Source organism: Mobula hypostoma, chromosome 23, assembly GCF_963921235.1.
Source record: "Mobula hypostoma chromosome 23, sMobHyp1.1, whole genome shotgun sequence".
NCBI classification, from domain to species: Eukaryota; Metazoa; Chordata; class Chondrichthyes; order Myliobatiformes; family Myliobatidae; genus Mobula; species Mobula hypostoma.
In genome coordinates this window covers 17950272-17969801 of record NC_086119.1, presented here as the reverse complement: position 1 = coordinate 17969801, position 19530 = coordinate 17950272, and the positions used below count along the sequence as shown (strand labels likewise).

At 39.2% G+C, this 19530-nt stretch overlaps 1 protein-coding gene across 1 annotated transcript in view; it reads left to right on the top strand.

Annotated features, from left to right (window-relative positions):
- LOC134336991 (nuclear pore membrane glycoprotein 210-like) overlaps window positions 1-19530 on the top strand; it is a 146805-nt gene that overhangs the window by 66523 nt on the left and 60752 nt on the right. The window contains exons 14-22 of the mRNA XM_063031734.1: window positions 1312-1457; window positions 2098-2319; window positions 4329-4502; window positions 5776-5968; window positions 8469-8566; window positions 12135-12242; window positions 14394-14495; window positions 14573-14701; window positions 16340-16467. Coding sequence (XP_062887804.1) covers window positions 1312-1457; window positions 2098-2319; window positions 4329-4502; window positions 5776-5968; window positions 8469-8566; window positions 12135-12242; window positions 14394-14495; window positions 14573-14701; window positions 16340-16467 — 1300 coding nt within the window. The remainder of the gene's footprint in view (window positions 1-1311; window positions 1458-2097; window positions 2320-4328; window positions 4503-5775; window positions 5969-8468; window positions 8567-12134; window positions 12243-14393; window positions 14496-14572; window positions 14702-16339; window positions 16468-19530) is intronic.

Genomic DNA, 19530 nt, shown 5'->3' with positions numbered 1-19530 from the left:
TTTAAAATAGTGATCAGCTGAACTTTAGTCAAGAATCCTGGGAGATACTCCTAGTTATATGTGGTCAAACAGAATGCATAATCTATTACCCTCCTGCCTTCGTAACATAATTTCAATTAATTTCATGAGCTTCCTTATGCTTTTCTCCACACCTCCAGTGTAGTACTTAACCAAGTGTCTGAAGCCTATTTAAATAACATTTCTTAAAGAACATAGAACATAGAATAGTACAGCACAGTACAGGCCCTTTGGCCCACAATGTTATGCCGACCCTCAAACCCTGCCTCCCATATAAGCCCCCACCTTAAATTCCTCCATATACCTGTCTAGTAGTCTCTTAAACTTCACGAGTGTATCTACCTCCACCACTGACTCAGGCAGTGCATTCCACGCACCAACCACTCTCCGAGTAAAAAACCTTCCTCTAATATCTCCCTTGAACTTCCCACCCCTTACCTTAAAGTCATGTCCTCCTGTATTGAGCAGTGGTGCCTTGGGGAAGAGGCGCTGGCTATCCACTCTATCTATTCCTCTTATTATCTTGTACAGCTCTATCATGTCTCCTCTCAGCCTCCTTCTCTCCAAAGAGTAAAGCCCTAGCTCCCTTAATCTCTGATCATAATGCATGCTGTCTAAACCAGGCAGCATCCTGGTAAATCTCCTCTGTACCCTTGCCAATGCTTCCACATCCTTCCTATAGTGAGGCGACCAGAACTGGTAACAGTACTCCAAGTGTGGCCTAACCAGAGTTTTATAGAGCTGCATCATTACATCGCGACTCTTAAACTCTATCCCTCGACTTATGAAAGCTAACACCCCATAAGCTTTCTTAACTACCCTATCCACCTGTGAGGCAACTTTCAGGGATCTGTGGACATGTACCCCCAGATCCCTCTGCTCCTCCACACTACCAAGTAACATTTCTTGTTTCTACTTTTATTTTTTTTCTCATAAATTATCTATTACAAATTAATGTTCTTAAAAAAAGTTGCAGCTTTTACTAACGTAATGCCTATTGTGAAGAACTTAAATAAGATAATTAATAAATATTTGCAGTTTTAAGCAAAGTTTGTGCCAAAAATGAAGGATTTGAAATTTTAAAAATAATAAAGGCAGTTTTATACTTGACTAACCATACATTGATACTAGACCAGTTTTATACTATGATATTTGATACAACATTTTCACTATCTTACTGTATATAATAACAAAAACATTTCAAGTTAATTATATATAGTTTTATTGGAATTATATTCTTCTAGTAAATCAGCTTTATGACCAGTTAAAACTTTGTCACTTTTTTCCCTCCAGGGAATTTAGAACCAGGTGTGGATCACTGTACTGGGATAATTGTACAAGCAGAGACACCAGGTTATACATTACTAACAGCAAGTGCTGGATCTCTGGGGGTCCATTTCAGCAGCAGCATAACCATTGCTTCTTACAATCGACTTAGAGTAAGCACTTATGATACGTTATTCTACCTATGATGACGCTGATGTTCAGCACAATTTCAGAAATACAGGTTTCTTGATCATGCTCAAAATCACGTGTGCAAGTGGTTCCCAATCAAGTGAAATGGAGACAAGAGACTGCAGATGCTCATACTATTTATCATATTTCAGCCTCTGTCTTCCACCTGGCTCCACCTGTCCTATAATTCTTCTTTTCTTTCCCTTATCTGTTTCCACTTATCAACTACCTTATCTGTCTCAGAACACCCCCTCCATCTATTCATCAGTCCCTACCTCACATGGTTCCCTCTGTCTTACCCCTCCCACTCACTTCTGTATACTACATTCATTAGAGTCACTCCTAGTACTAGTTTTTTCCAGCATTGATTTCCACTCTGTCAAGGCTCCTCAGAATCTTAAATGTTTCTGTCAAGTAACCTCTCATTCTTCTAAACTCTAGCAGATTTAAGCCCAGTTCATGCAAGTAACATTTCCTATTAAGGGAATCTGCCCATTCCAATTGTTATTCTGATGACCCTTCTCTGAACTGCTTCCAATACATTAAAATCCTTACCTTGTTTTTGTTAATAATTTCAAGAGAATGATTCCCGGGCGTTTACTATTCTGCTCCTCCAAACTTCAGGCTATTGATCCAGTTGCTGTCGCTATAGTCACTCTAACTTCTTCAAAAGAAATGCTATTTGAAGGAGGTCCCAGACCTTGGGTACTGGAGCCATCAGGATTCTTCACAGAACTGAGTGGTGAAAAGAAGGATACAATACTTATCAAACATCAACAAGCTCCTTTGGTGAAAATGAAAAATCATCATGGGTTCAGAGTCATATGTGTGTCCTTGGGGGAACAGGTAAGAAAGAGAAAAGGGTGAAATTAAATCCCAATTTTTTAAAATTAGTAAATCAGTTGTTGATTTACCAGATAAGAATGAAACCTCATGATTTTTGTGAATAAAACTAGTTAATCATACTATTTTCTCAATTTGATATACGAAAATATGGAATAAATTGATACAATTTGTTCAAATGTTATTGTGGAGAATAACCACATATTTCTTAGCTGGTACACTCTGGTTTATGGTAATTTCGTCATAGGCTAAGGGGTTCATTTTGGGAGCTTAAGAAGTTGAAGAAATGACATTCCCCAGTTTCTGGAACTCTTTCGATTTTCTGTTGTTGAGATTAGAGATGTTTTGTGCAGACTTCTGTGAAATAATTCCAGACTACTAGTTATTTCAGAATCCTAAACAGAACAAGAAATATGTTACCCTTCAGATCAAAGAGGATAATTGATTAAGGAGATCATGAGTTAGAATGTAACAGGACATATATTGAGTTTAGGGAAATTTTTGAATTGTCCTTGATTAAAGATATTTGGTTCAAAAGTGTAGTGATTTTGAATACTTGGTAATGTATGCTTTGATGCTGATAATAAGCATGTAAAAGACAACGGTCAAGTTATTGCACACTGTTGGATCCTGTGTTTTGCTGTTTGGAGATCATTTGGATACTTCAATGCTCTGCACTCTCCGAGAAGATTACGGGAGACGGAGGCAGCGTGCACAAATCTCATGGCAGACAGGCTGCAGGACAGGGCACAAGCTGATGTTTGGCTACATTTCACTGATTATAGCTTCCATTGTTTGCCAATTAAAGCAACAAAGGAGATTGAGTTATCGAAGTGAGTGCAGAGGATGAGCGTCGGTTACTTGCCTTTTGATCAGTTGCTCTGTACTGGAGAATGGAGAGCCTGTTCCATTTTGGTCGTTTTTTTTTGTGTAGGAGGATGGATTTCGGGGTTGATGTACCTGATCTGTTTTGTTCGATTTTTTTTTTGTGCGGAGGAGGGATTTGGGAGTCGATGTGCCTGATCTATTTTGTCCGTTTTTTTGTGAGGAGGTGGGATTTGGAGGTGGTTGATCGTGCTGCCTTTCTTTTCTTTCTTGGTGTCATGGCTATCCAGAGAATTGAAGAATCTCAGAGTTATATACTTTGATAATAAACCACAGATGACTTGCATGAGCTTTTAAAGAAGTCTAATGGTTTTGCCAGAATGGATAAGTTCAAGAGAGTTGCAATTCTATTATAAATAGATGAAAGAAGATAAATGGCAGTGATTAAAACAGCAGTAAGATTAAATAATAAAGAATTATTAATCACAAATCACAACTGGACAGGATGTGGGTAACGTTAATTATGGCAGTATGATGCTGTATGTAAGGAGAGCGTGCACTTGGAGGGCAGTGAGGTGATTGTGCTCTTGCCTTCCAAGCAGATGCTGTCATTGATATGTTTAAGTGTTGTTGAAAAGTAGAACCAAAGATGAACAGTGTTAAAGAAATTAGAATTATTAAAATATGGTTGTTAAAGTCAAGGATATTATGATAAAGCTTGAAAATGAATGAAGCTAGTGTCATTAAGAACATCAAGGGTTACAAAAAGGGCAAGTTGGATCATCAAGGGTTGAGAAGGAGTGAACTTCACAAAGACTTTCAAAACTATAGTTTGGAATCTTCAACAGAGATAGCTGAACGCATAAGCCTCTCCTTTGCATTTCAAACACTTTCAGACCTTCAGAGTATTTTAAGCATTATCTATGTATTGTAAAGTCATTTATGATATTTGCGGCTTTTTGGTCTATTGTTAGGTATATTGATAGAAAAACCCACCAGGTCACTAATCCTTGAGGCAGGGAGTGGTGGTGTTTTGTGATTTATGTGGATTGTAACTTGATCATGCATTATACTCTGTGCATTGATTGATTGTTTTGCCTGTTGTCTGATTACTATTTTGGAGTTTAAAAATAAATCTCGAAGCTTAAGTGATGCTTAAAATGAACTTTTCAATTTTCCCATCTTAGTTTTTAACATTTAAAGTTGGAAATCAGCCAAGCTTGCTGAACCCGAATCCAGCTGTTGAACACATTAAAGTGAAGTTTATCTGTGCTGTGCCCACCAGTGTGACTTTGACTCCTGTTTACAAGTTGCGTGAACTTGGTCTTCCATGCCCTCTGTTGCAATATAATAAACAATTGGTAAGATTAAAATGATTCTAATTGTTAGCTGAGGTCACGTTTATTTTCAACACTATTATGTATGTGAGAAATTTAGCTAAAGTACATAAAAAATGTGTATCATTGCAAGGAACATATTCACTGTCATGCAAGCGTTTTGTAATAAACCTAAGGTTGTAGCACGCTAAGTGCTAGATTTCTAGTTTCAGGAATTGGAGCAAATGATGTGCTCTGCACCAAGCCTTTCAGCAGTTTTTGTACAGGGTAAAATAATTTAACATTGTTCCAACTTGTTCACATCAAAGTTTGATGTGTGTTGCTTGAATTTCCAGCATCTGCAGAATTCCTGTTGTTTCCGTTTTTAAATCCAACTTGTTCAGTTAGCTTTGTTGCTGAGGCCCAAGCTGCAACCTCTACATTGGTAAAAATAAACTTATTTGTTTATTAATGATATTTAATGGTTTTAAGATTGTATATTTCTTAAAAATGATTTCTTTCAAAAGTTAATGAAATCACTGTTGTCAGGTTTAAAATGGAATAATGCACACATTTCTGTTGAAATATGGCAGTCCAAAATAAAATTGAAAGAGAATGTTACTTGAAATAATTCAAAGGAGAAATTCTAGACAATAATGTAGAATTTGAGCACAAAATCAGCCTATCAACCCAAAGTATTGTAGGTCCTAATATTTTAAACATTTTCTTAGATTAATATTAGCTGGTTTCTGTAGAGCTATGTATAATGTATTTTTGCTATTGCCTTAATTTATGATACAAATTGGAAAGGTTTAAAGCAAACTGGAAAGGTTTGAAGCCAAATATTAAACAGATATTCCAAAAGTTTGTTTTAGTATTCATATTTGCATGTCAGAAGCACTTGCTGATATAATCTTTCATCACCGCAGAAAGAATGAGAGTAGTCAGAAATGCTGTAGTACAAAAAATCTATTTGAGTTTATTTTATAAACCTCTGAAACTTAATGATGTGTAATGCAGCCAAGGTCATTTCCATTGTTGTTTTTCAGTACTTCTTTTGATTAAATTATGAAATTACTTTGTTACTTAAGTCAAAAATCTGTCAAAATAGAATTACTAATTTAAAACTCTGCGCTTATGATTTTAAAAATCTATCAATTAATATTTCTCTGTCTGATAATATAGCTTTATGATTTCTTACTCTTTGTGAAAAGCATGCTTTTATCCTGCACTAGTTTAATTTAATACTGTCAAAATTTATTTAATAACTTCAAGCATAATTATGTAAATGATCACATTCTTTTTTTTGTTTACATAGGTACCCGTTTCTTTCTGCAGGAACACCATTTTGGAGCTGACCGCATATGATCAACATGGAAGGAAATTTGATAACTTTACCTCACTCTTAATTAATTGGAATTCATCTAATACCTCTCTGGGCAGTCTTCATCCTACGATACACATGGAAATGATTATGAGAAATGATGGGAGCGGACAGAAGAGGCTACATGGTAATGTATTTTGCACTGAGAACAAGCACATTACCGTAGAAATATACTGTGAAGAGTCACAGTGGGATAACAGACTTTTTCAATAAATGACTTGGGTTAGGTGTAACACTGTGCAAACTACGTATTTTGAATATAATCTATTTAAACTGGGCAGTACAAAAGTAGACTACATAAGTTATTTTAAAAGAATTATTGGAATGTAGTAAACAGAACTTGTGACCTGAATTGCAGAAATTCTTTCCCATATAAAGTAAACAGGATGATTTCTCCAGTAAAGTGAAATGTGTTGGAGGATAATTGCAGATTATACTGTAATATGATTTCTTTGACAGCAGAATCCAGTGAGAGTTGGATAGTAACATACAAATGTAGCCTGTAATCTTCTCTAGTGAAGCACATTATTTTTGTACATGCTCAACATTGAAAACTTTGAAATCTTCGTGGACCATAAATTCTCTTTATGATTGGGGAAATTTTCTTGTGCGTTACCAACTGCTGTTTATCTTGGGGACCTCTTGTTATGACTTCATTGCCACGCAAGACAAGACTCAGGTGGATTACTGTTTCAGGGGATTGGAAAGATAATACGGCCTTAAGGTGACTCAGGAGGTTTGAGTAATGTTGATTTGTAGTATGAATGGTTGAAAGGTCTGAAAAGAGGATGAAGCTCCTCTTTCTTGGCCTCATCTGAGCAGAATCTAATCCACAATGTTTTGCATCGGCTTTCACCATAGAAGATCCAAGTAATATTCCAGAAATAGACAGGGAGGAATTCAGGACAATTACAGTCTCCATGGAAGTAGTACTGAACAAATTTGCTGAAACTGCAGACTGATAAATTCCTGCGCCCTGATGGATTTCACCCTAAGGATTTAAAGGAATTAGCTGTGAAATAATTAGATTTTAATTTTAGAAGTTTCCTGTACTTGAAAAAGATTTTATTAAATTGGAAAATAACAAATATAACATCATTATTCAAAATGAGAGGGAATCAGAGAACCATTGATTATTTCACTTAACATGCAGTAGCGGAAAATCACTAAAAGATATTTCGATGGCATTATAACAAGATTCTTTATATTATATATAATATAACATGAATAATATAGTCCGATTAGGGCATCTGAGTCTGGAATATGGTGGAGCTGGAAGTCAGGCCTTTGCTCTGTGTTCTGCATTCGAAGCCTAGTCTCATGAATATTGGACGAAGAACATCCAAAATCATGATCTCTGCCTTGCGGTCGAAGGCCAGTGGTGTGGACTTGGGGATGAAGGGCATCCATTGTTGTTAGACTGTCCCAGGCTGGTGAATGTCCATGTGAGTAGGAGGGACAAGGGCCAGTTAGTTGGCACACTTGGAGTTTGAGCCACTGTGTCCTGTCATCGGCTAGTCCTGGGTCAGTCCTGGAGATTGGAGGTCCAGAGGTCACTGCCTGTTCGCTGAAGCCTAGGAGCCTAAGGCCCTCTCCTGGAGTTGGAGGACTCTATGTGTCTGTGTGTGGAGGGAAGGAGGGCTTATTTTGCTGTTGTTTTGTTGCTGTTTTGTTCCATTTTGTTGCATTCTGTGTCATATTGCCAAACATTTTAGGCATGCTTTGTTGCACCAGAATGTGTGGCGACTGTTGCAGGCTGCCCAGCACATCCTTAGGTGAGTTGGTTGTTAATGCAAATGGGGTATTTCACTGTATGTTTTAATGTATATGTAATAAATAAATCTGAATCTGAAAGATTTTCAAAAGATTCAATGTACTTATTTTAGTCTAAGTACCTCTGTAAGGGTCTAAAAGGTGTGTTGCATAAAGAATAATGTTTTCCCTACATACCTGAGCTAGAAAATACATCAGACACAAAGTTATATCAGGAAGTCCCTGCGCAGATTTCCAGAATGGCATAAAACCTGGATACTGGAACTGATCATAGTTGTACTTCACTTCCAGTGTAATGTTGATTTTCAATTACCTTAACATTGAAGAAAAAACAGTGTTTTGTAATTGAATTTTTCAGCACATACCTTTAATCCTAAACTTTTGTGTGTGCAGAAAGAATTGTTCTAGAGATCTTGCCATCTCCCAGGCTGTCAAAGGGAAGGTTAACTCAGTCAGGCATAAAGGAAGGTTCTAATTGAAGGAATCACACTTTAAAACTTCCAGTTTCAGGATCCACATTAAAGCATTGCACCAGTGTCTAAGTAATGCTGCAAACAGACATGCTGTTTATTATGCTATGAATTGAAAGTTTTATAAGTTTATTCAGTCATTATGAATACTATCAGAATGCCTCAAACTCGATTATTGCTGGTAATTCGGCAATTTCAAGATTGAAGCAGGATCTCTGAATATTCAGAAAGTGTAAAATTCAATCTAGAACCAAAAAATTGCTAGAATTGAGCAAACTGAACTGTACGTTGTTTTTCATTATAAAAATTGTTAGAGATTTCTGCTTTACTAAACATTTTCCTATAATTCTCCATCAAGACTGAGTGTGTATGTTTTAATAACAGGTCATAGAATGGTTATGGTCTACAGGAGGAAAGGAACTGTGTCCATTTCAGCAAATTTAGTCGGTTACCAAAAGTCTCATTCTGATATAATAGCCAAAGTAAGTTAAAAATATAGATTTGAGCTGTGCAAATACATTTATCTTTAAATTTCTGTCTTCTATACATCTTTAGAAAACTATTCCCAGTTAAGTGGTTGGGTAAACTCAGTGTCAGGGCTATTTTGTCAACCTTGTTGTGAATGTATTGGAAGAATTTAAAATGAACTTTTTCTTCTATCTCTTATGGCATGTTCTGATACTAATTGTGTTTTCTGAATTAAATTTGTGTGGCTGATGGATGACTGAAATTTTCTGCTGAGGCCTTGCATCAGGACTGGGAGTGTAGAGGAAAGATAGCCAGTATGTAGAAGTTAGAAGAGCGGGTAAGACTGAGGCAAGTTGTGACAGGCAGAACCAGGTGAGGTGGGGGATGATGAGCAATTGGAGCTAAGTAGGAGATGGGAAGGGAAGTTTTGAGACAAAACAAGCAGATGATACATGGAAACATAAGGGGGAGGAATATTAGGCAGATAGAACCAGGTGGGGAGCAGAGTAGTGTTAGAGGCCTGTAGGTGATAAGTGGAACCAAATAAAGGAGGGAAAATCGGTGAGTCATGTGAGAAGAAACTTGAGATGGAAACTGATGGTAGAAGTATTGAGTCTTGTCAATTGATGGGGATGGGATGGGATGGAAAAGGAAAGAACTACCTGTCCACAATGCCATCTTGAGTCCAGTAGAGCACCTGAGCTTTGTTGTGCTTTGTCTGCAATGGGGATGTTGAGTTTTGCAGAATATCTGGTTCCACTTACCAGCTTCCAGCTTACATCTTGACACTCTCTTCCCCCACCGCCACCCACCCTCCAGCCCAGCCTGGCTTTGCCCATTATCTTGTCTGCCTATCACCAAACTTTTGTCTCATCGTCTCTATCACTTCTATATACTGGCTTTTTCCCCTTTACCTTCTGAATCCTGATGCAGGGTCTCAACCCAAAAATTTGATCACCCTTTTGCCTTCACAGATGCTCCTTGATCCACTGAGTTCTTCCAGCTCCTGAATGATATTGCCTGATTAATTTTTTTATTGGCTAACCAGCAACCTGAGCTGTAAGTGTACATCAGATTAGGCTAGTGTCAAATTTTTATACAGATATTTTGTTTGAGAAGCCCATTTGAGAATGTGATGTTATAACTACTCCAACTTGGAGTCAATGCCTTCAGGTAACGTGATTGAGGGAGGAAAATCAATGAGAAAAAGAAAACAGCCTAAATAGACCAATCTATCTTAAATTTCTTAGCGGGAATCATGGGCGTATTTAAGGCAGATGCCAAGTAGTCTAACCTTCTGCATATCAAGGATTGAGATTTTAACTCCAGAGCCTCATGAGTTCTCTAATAATATTTATCAAGGCGTGTCATTGAGATGCTACAGTGTTTCTTTTTTGGTTTGTTATTCCTGATGTTACACCCACCACTTTATTCTTTGAACTGGCGATTTCCTGCCTTTTGTGTTAGACAGAACACAGCTTTGATGTCAAAACATATCAGTTTATAAATCATAAAAACTGAGTGACATTCAGTTTTGTTGCTGTTGGGACCATTCATTACCATTAAAGTACTCCAAATCTTTCAGCAATTTGCCAAAACCTGATGAAATGCCTTCCATCAGTGATTGCAAACACAAATTTCTTCCCTTTTAAGCATGGCTTCAATCAGCACCAACTAAATTTAACTTATGCTAGCTACTTTTAAAATGAGATGCTATGGATCCACACTGAGGTAATAACCAGCGTTACTAATGCTGACTAGTAACTGAAAACATGATAATAAGGAATAAGAATTAATATTGTATGTTTCCTGGACCAGACAAAAGAGGCAGTTTAATCACACATTGCAATCCCAATGTTTTTTTTCAGCATCACGAGTTAGCACCCAATTGTTCTAGGGCAGGGGTCCCCAACCTTTTTTGCACTGCAGACCAGTTTAATATTGACAATATTCTTGCGGACCGGCCGACCTGGGGCCGGGGGGCAGGGGGGTTGCAGATAGGGTTGCCAACGGACAAGATTAGCAGTCAAATACATTGTGTTTACCCAGAGGAAGACTACAATGACCATGACGCCTTGCGCAGGCACCAGTGCACATGCGTGTACCTGCCGATTTTTTTTCTGCAAATCGTTTTTGGTGATTCTGTTCAGGGGGTGTTAATCACGACCGGAATATAAATGATAAGTGGTTAATACACTCAATTTTGTTTCTAAAAGGGTTTATCTAACGAATTTAATATTAACCACACAGCACATATTTTCCTCGCATGAATATAGTGATGTCAATTATCAGGGGAGCTTGAAGTAAGTGTTGAACGAACTTCCAGTAGAAATGGTAGAGGCAGGTTCGATATTATCATTTAAAGAAAAATTGGATAGGTATATGGACAGGAAAGGAATGGAGGGTTGTGGGCTGAGTGCAGGTCGGTGGGGCTAGGTGAGAGTAGCGTTTGGCACGGACTAGAAGGACAGAGATCGCCTGTTTCCGTGCTGTAATTGTTATGTGGTTATATAAGTCACTTATAAGCCAATAGCATCATAACATTTTAAGTAATGTTTGGATATTAAACACACAGCACATATTTTCCCCATATGAACATATAAAATCATTGCAACACACCAATATCGCCGAAATCAGTGGGAGCCCTGGGCTTGTTTCCCTGCAACAAGACGGTCCTATCGAAGGGTAATGGGAGACAGCGATACTCGAAGGGGGTTCCTTATTGTCCAGTCTATTCCACAATTTAGTTTTCGTTGCATTCATTGCAGAGTTATGTTGGAAGTGGAAGCAACGTTTTCAGTGCTTTCGTGGCTATCTCAGGATATTTAGTCTTGACTTTGATCCAGAATGCCGGCAGAGATGTTATGTCAAACATACTTTTCAGCTCGCCGTCTTTTGCAAGCTCGAGGAGTTGATCTCCTTCCCACGCTGACATGGATGACGTGCGGGTAATGACCTCGCGTTCGTTCAAGCTCAGCAGTGCATGACAGGAAATGAGGAAAGGTGCAGCTGACTCCTATCGCCAAATCATATCGTTTCTTCACAGCCCGGTAGCACATGCTTTGGGGCCCGGTGGTTGGGGACCGCTGTTCTAGGGATTCGGTTTTACTTTAATAATGTACTTGGCCTTGGCCTTTTCTCCTTGGAGCGACGGAGGATGAGAGGTAACCTGATAGAGGTGTATAGGATGATGAGAGGCATTGATCGTGTGGATAGTCAGAGGCTTTTTCCCAGGGCTGAAATGGCTAGCACGAGAGGGCACAGTTTTAAAGTGCTTGGAAGTAGGTACAGAGGACATGTCAGGTAATTTTTTACGCAGAGAGTGGTGAGTGTGTGGAATGGGCTGCCAGCAACGGTGTTGGAGGCAGATATGATAGGATCTTTTAAGAGACTCCTGGATAGGTACATGGAGCTTAGAAAAATGGAGGGCTATGGGTGACCTTAGGTAATTTCTAAGGTAAGGACATGTTTGGCACAGCTTTGTGTGCCAAAGGGCCTGTATTGTGCTGTAGGTTTTCTATGTTTTTATGTTTAGAATTCATATAATTCATTGTCAAAATATATATATTTTGTTTTCTGCAGGTGAATGATTTGTTTGTGTCAGTAACAGCCACAATTGACTTATTGCTGGTGGATGATGTGTCCTTCGTACCCAGAAACCTCACTGTATATAATCATCCTGATATTTTGGTAGGACATTCATTTAAATATTAAAGAACATAATTCAAGATTTCTTTTGTGAAACAGAGTCTAGAGACACAGTGCACAAAATAGCTTTAGAAATCTTCAAATCTCATTCAAGTTGAATTCCACCTAACCACCCTTTAAAAACCTGTGATCTAATCCTAAGCAAGTGATCAAGAAAATTAAAGTGAAGTGTAAGGGCATACTGTAAGGTTGTTACATGGCATTTTTTTTTACAATGTACTGAGGTCTGGAGCTCTACTAAATTTGCATTATCTGTTTCCAGATGGAACTAGGCAGTTAATATTTACCTTCTATGAACAACTCACAAAATAAAGCCACCGGTGGATTATGATAATCCTGTTTTACAATTTGTTTCATTCAAAATTTATTTGTTTTCAAAATGAGAAAAATTTAACAATGGTTTTGTAAATTTATTGAAAATTTCTTGTAGCTGACCTAAATTTGCCATTATGTTATAAATGTGGAAACATTGATATTATACTTCATAAGAAAACTATTGAATCGCATCAGAAGATCATGGATTTAGGACTCACCCCAGAACTCCAACACAACCTGTGTTTTATTTTTCTTGGTAGGGTGTATTGTGGAGATATTGTAATGAAATGGAGATTTGTAGTTAGCATGAAATTAATTTTCAATATATTGATGCCATCTCTCATGGGGATAACAATCTCCTACTACATTATCTCAAGCCGGACCATCACCTGTGCCTAACAACCAGCAATCCTAGACTGCTTCTTCTGGCCCTGAGGAGGATCCTCAAGGGCATCTAAGCAGTCTCAGTGAAAGGGAGCAGCATTCGTACTGCAGCTACGTGGGGAGCATTGTATTAGGACATCAAAACCCAGGTACAATATTATGAAAGAGGAAGGTATCAGGCTGCGTAACTTTGCACCCTGTGCAGAGGTAAGGACATCAGAGATAGATGTTGATCATTCAATTCCTTACCCATGGTAGTCCTAAGGATTCAAAACTTGACCAATATTTAGATTTGCAGAGTGGAGAATCTCCAACATTAATATATTGTATGCAGAGCTGATTTCTGTTCAAACAAGATACTGCTCACTACTAAATAGAGGTTTTATCAAAACTGTTCGGGTCATTAGGTCAAGGGATTATTGTTAATGTTCCTTTCAGTGTAGTTAGACTTGCATTATAGAATATGAGTGGATTTTACACATCTGCACTCTCCTGGATGATAATCAGTGTACTGTCTTGTTAAGGATTGTAATAGAGAAGGTTTTATTTGGTTTGCATAAGAGTTTTTATTTTTCAAAACTAATTATTGCTTCCTCAACTTGGCCAGGAGCTGAAATGGATGATGCTAAGCCAGGGTAAACCCCTGTCAAAAAAAAACTAATATATATTATTTTCTTGCTTCTACTGCTGTACAAGTTCTGCTTCATGTCCCTGATCTCCGAGTCTCCTTGTTCTTCCTCCTTCAGCACTGACCATGGTACTTTATTGCCAAGGTTGTGCAGCATGAACCAATCAGCAATGCAGTCTGCTTGCTTGATGGTGTGTACTGCAGGATACACCCAGACTGGATCAGGTTAAAAAAAATGCCATTACAGGAGACCCATAATATCTTCCCTATGTGTGACAGTCTACACTCAGCTGTTATAGTTGGAGAACACAGAAATGTGAGGAGCCACTAAGTTAAAGAATTGTCCATTTCTCCCTCTTCAAAAGAATCATCTTGAAAAACCCTGGTGATTTACTATAGAACAATATTGTGTGAGTTTATGAAAACATTATAGATTAAATCTGCATATTAGATATCTGCATATTATTCTAGGCAGTCTCTAGAGTAGGTTACATAGTTGGCACAACATTGTGGGCCAAAGGGCCAGTAATGTGCTGTAAATTTCTATGTTCTATCAGCAAATGAAGCAAACTCAGTAACTTTCATAAAAGTTGCCGGTGAACGCAGCAGGCCAGGCGGCATCTCTAGGAAGAGGTACAGGCGATGTTTTGGGCTGAGACCCTTCGTCAGGACTAACTGAAAGAAGAGCTAGTAAGAGATGCTGCCTGTCACCAGCAAGTTTTATGTGTGTTGCTTGAATTTCCAGCATCTCCAGATTTCCTCGTGTTTGAGTTTGAGTCAGTAACTTTCATTTTGTTTTTCTTTAGGAAGTGATTTACTTCAGTGAAGGCTCGGGATATTTTTTCGTTAATACCACAGACTCCGAGATCTTGACGACCACATACGTAGAAGCCAAAAATTATGTACAAGTTAGTATCAGGTTATAAAAAATACTTATTTTTACCTTTATTGACTATGTTGATACTGATACCACTTGTTGCTGCAGATAAGGCCACTGCATCCTGGAGTAGTGACAATGAAAGCATATGACCTTTGCCTGACCTGTAAAGGTCCAGCCAGAGCACAGATCCATGTATCAGATATATTGGACATTGAGTTGGATCTTATTCATAAGGTAAGCATAATGTACTGTGAAATGTACAATACTAATCTGCTACCTCGTCTGAACAGTTGGTTAATTTTTGACCAAGTAAAAGATATATTTTCACATCTAAATCTTCAAGAACACCAAAATTATATTCAAGGCTTGCCCGTTAATTTCTTGAGAGTCACATAGAATTCTAGCAGGGCAGAAAGAAGCCGTTCAGTCCATTGTAGAAACCTACTGCTAAACTGAAATTTCTGGCTCCAAGATCGGTCGAATTTACAGTGTGTCTCAATAAAGAAGCTCACATCCAAAGTTCAAAATAAATTGGAGGAGAAGATGAAGGCGCGACAGCAGTGCGCGCGGCCTCTCTGGTGAATGATATCTGTAATCTGTCAAGTAGGGGACCGTGCACAACTCTGATTTGATGGAGACAGATGTGAGAGTGCGGAGGAACATCTGGAGAAACTTTTGAAATGTCCGTTTCACTGCCGCTGCTACTGTGTGGTAACCGGAATCTCCGGAGCAGAAGGCCTGAATCCTCGGCTTTGCTTGTTTCAGCGGCCGGGGTGAGGTTGAAGGCGCTCGGCAGAGGATGGCGCTCAGGAGGCTGTATCGGAGGGGCTGGTCGGAGGCTCGAAGTTTTCGGATGGAGGGACTCAGTGTGGGCTGTGGTCGGCTGCTTCCAAGGCATCAGCAAGTTGAAGGTGCCTGGAGGTTTATGGCAGGGCGTTTCTCCCTTTTGCTGCCTGCTATCAGGGACTCGGGGACTTGGAGATTTTTGTTACCGTGCCCATAGTTTGTTCTTCATCAAATTATGGTATTGCTTTGCACTGCTGTAACTATATGTTATAATTATGTGGTTCTGTCAGTGTTAGTCTTTGGTTTGCCCTGTTTTCTGTGATATCACTCTGGAGAAACATTGTATCATTTCTTAATGCATGTATGCATTTCTAAATGACAATAAAAGAGGACTGAGTGTCTCATAATCTAAAAAAAATAAATTTATTATCAAAGTACATATATGTCACCATATACAGCCCTGAGATACACTTTCTTACGGGCATACGCAATAAATCCAATAACCATAATAGAATCAATAAAAGAGCAGATCAACAGAGCAGACAGCCAGTGTGTAAAAGACAACAGACTGTGCAAATACAAAAGGAAAGAAAAAATAATAATAATAAACAAATAAATGAATGAACAAATTAACGATAAATATCAAGAAGATGAGATGAAGAGTCCTTGAAGGTGAGTCCAGAGATTGTGAGAATAGTTCATTGATAGAGCAAGTGAAGTAAGCCCCACTGGTTCAAGACCCTGATATTTGAGCTGTATTAACTGTTCCTGAACCTGGTGGTGTGAGTCCTGAGGTCCCTGTACCTTCTTTCTGATGGCAACAAGAAGAAGAGAGCATGACATAGGTGGTGGGCATTCCTGATGATGGATGCTGTTTTCCTGTGACAATGCTATGTGTAAATGTGCTCAATGGTGGGGAAGGCTTTACTTATGATGGATGGGGCCGTATCCACAACTGTTTGTAGTACATAATTCGTACTACTTTTTGTAGGGGAGGCTCCAAAAGAATTTAAAGGGGAAAATGTTTGAAAAATGCAGGTAAGGCAGTAAATAAATAAGTTATTTCATTGCCTAATTTTTCCTCAGATTGAAATTGGAAAATCTGCTGTAGTAAACGTGAGAATCCTGGACTACTTCAAGAAATGCTTTCTGAACAGATACTTTCAGTTCATGAATATAACCCTGCAGGCAGCTTCCCCAATTGTCATCTTAGAGTAAGTACAAAGCCATATTCAGTTATTTAAAAAATCAATTTTAGGTAGACTTCTTAAGTACACCAGACAAAAGATACTGTATATATTTGAATAAGCAACACACATCAAAGTTGCTGGTGAACGCAGCAGGCCAAGCAGCATCTATAGGAAGAGGCGCAGTCGACGTTTCAGGCCGAGACCCTTCGGCCAGTCCTGACGAAGGGTCTCGGCCTGAAACGTCGACTGCGCCTCTTCCTATAGATGCTGCTTGGCCTGCTGCGTTCACCAGCAACTTTGATGTGTGTTGCTTGAATTTCCAGCATCTGCAGAATTCCTGTTGTTTGCGTATATATTTGAATAGCTGCTTATGTCCTGTGGGGGATGGGGGCTTATTCTGATTGTTGAAAGCAGCTTCTGTCATAATTGGTTTGTTTAGAAACTGCAGCTGATTTTCCCATTGGTTAGCTGGTTGGTGTCCAGTTTCAAATATCTTTGGTATATAGAGAGCACATGTAGGAGGTTCCCTCTCTTCCTTTGTTTAAGGCAAGTGGTGCAATTGGCCATTGGGAAGTTATGCGCTGCTTGTGCTTTTAACTAAGTATGTTAGTTGAATATTCATCTTTGTAGTTTTTGCAGCTTGAGGATCATGAATGTTGGGTCGCTATTTTTACTGTTTGTAAATAATGATTAATATACTCATTTGCAGTTAGCATTTCTTGTCTCACTTGCCAGACTCACAAACCTGATTCAACATCACAGTTTAATATTGCAGTGTTTCTATGTTTAGAAAAAGATTGAGAAGAGGTAAAAGGGTAGAGGTAGGTGGAGTTGCGCTATTAATCAGGGATAAAATCCTTGCACTCAGAAGTAACATCATACAGGGACCTTCCCATATGGGTAGAATTCAAAAATAAGAAATATGCATTCAATCTGATGGGATTATACTACAGAATCTCCAGAAGTCACCAGGATACAGTATATATGTAGGCAGATTAGGCAAAGCTGATAAAACAACAGGGGTTATTGCAGTGGGTGACTTCAATTTCCCTAATATAGACTGGGATTTCCTTAGTGTAAGAGGTTTAGATGGGGCAGAATTTTTTTAGGTGCATCCACAAGAGTTTTAAATCAATATGTAAATAGTCCCACAAGAGGAGGGGCCATAGTGGATCTGGTGTTGGGTAATGACCGGGCCAGGTGATTGATTTTTCATTGAGAGAACATTAAGGGAGTAGTAATCACTGCTCCTTAAGTTTTAAGATAGCTGCAAATAAAGATAAGTATGAGCCTTGCAGGAGAGCATTAAGTTCGAACAGGGCAAATGATGAGAGTATTCGCAGGAACTAGAGAACATCTGTTCTGGGCAAGTTAACATCTGACATAAGGCTATAAGATATAGAAACATAGAAAATAGGTGCAGGAGTAGGCCATTCGGCCCTTTGAGCCTGCACCGCCATTCAGTATGATCATGGCTGATCATCCAACTCAGAACCCTGTACCTGCCTTCTCTCCATACCCCCGATCCCTTTAGCCACAAGGGCCATATCTAACTCCCTCTTAAATATAGCCAATGAACTGACCTCAACTGTTTCCTGTGGCAGAGAATTCCACAGATTCACCACTCTCTGTGTGAAGAAGTTTGTCCTCATCTCGGTCCTAAAAGGCTCCCCCTCTATCCTCAAACTGTGACCCCTTCGTTCTGGACTTCCCCAACTTCGGGAACAATCTTCCTGCATCTAGCCTGTCCAATCCCTTTAGAATTTTATACGTTCCAATAAGATCCCCCCTCAATCTTCTAAATTCCAGCGAGTATAAGCCTAGTCGATCCAGTCTTTCATCATATGAAAGTGCTGCCATCCCAGGAATCAGTCTGGTGATCCTTCTTTGTACTCCCTCTATGGCAAGACTGTCGTTCCTCAGATTAGGGGACCAAAACTGCACACAATAGTCCAGATGTGGTCTCACCATAGCCTTGTACAGCTGCAGTAGTACCTCCCTGCTCCTGTACTCGAATCCTCTAGCTATGATTGCCAGCATACCATTCGCCTTTTTCACTGCCTGCTGTACCTGCATGCCCACTTTCAATGACTGGTGTACAATAACACCCAGGTCTCGTTGCACCTCCCCTTTTCCTAATCGGCCACCATTCAGATAATAATCTGTTTTCCTGTTCTTGCCACCAAAGTGGATAACCTCACATTTATCCACATTAAATTGCATCTGCCATGAATTTGCCCACTCACCTAACCTATCCAAGTCACCCTGCATCCTCTTAGCATCCTCCTCACAGCTAACACTGCCGCCCAGCTTCGTGTCATCCGCAAACTTGGAGATGTTGCATTTAATTCCCTCATCTAAGTCATTAATATATATTGTAAACAACTGGGGTCCCAGCACTGAGCCTTGCGGTACCCCACTAGTCACTGCCTGCCATTCTGAAAAGGTCCCGTTTATTCCCACTCTTTGCTTCCTGTCTGCCAACCAATTCTCTATCCACATCAATACCATATCCCCAATACCGTGTGCTTTATGTTTGCACACTAATCTCCTGTGTGGGACCTTGTCAAAAGCCTTTTGAAAATCCAAATATACCACATCCACTGGTTCTCCCCTATCCACTCTACTAGTTACATCTTCAAAAAATTCTATGAGATTCGTCAGACATGATTTTCCTTTCACAAATCCATGCTGACTTTGTCCAATGATTTCACCGCTTTCCAAATGTGCTGTTATCACATCTTTGATAACTGACTCTAGCAGTTTCCCCACCACCGATGTCAGGCTTACTGGTCTATAATTCCCCAGTTTCTCTCTCCCTCCTTTTTTAAAAAGTGGGGTTACATTAGCCACCCTCCAATCCTCAGGAACTAATCCAGAATCTAAAGAGTTTTGAAAAATTATCACTAATGCATCCACTATTTCTTGGGCTACTTCCTTAAGCACTCTGGGATGCAGACCATCTGGCCCTGGGGATTTATCTGCCTTTAATCCCTTCAATTTACCTAACACCACTTCCCTACTAACATGTATTTCCCTCAGTTCCTCCATCTCACTAGACCCTCTGTCCCCTACTATTTCCGGAAG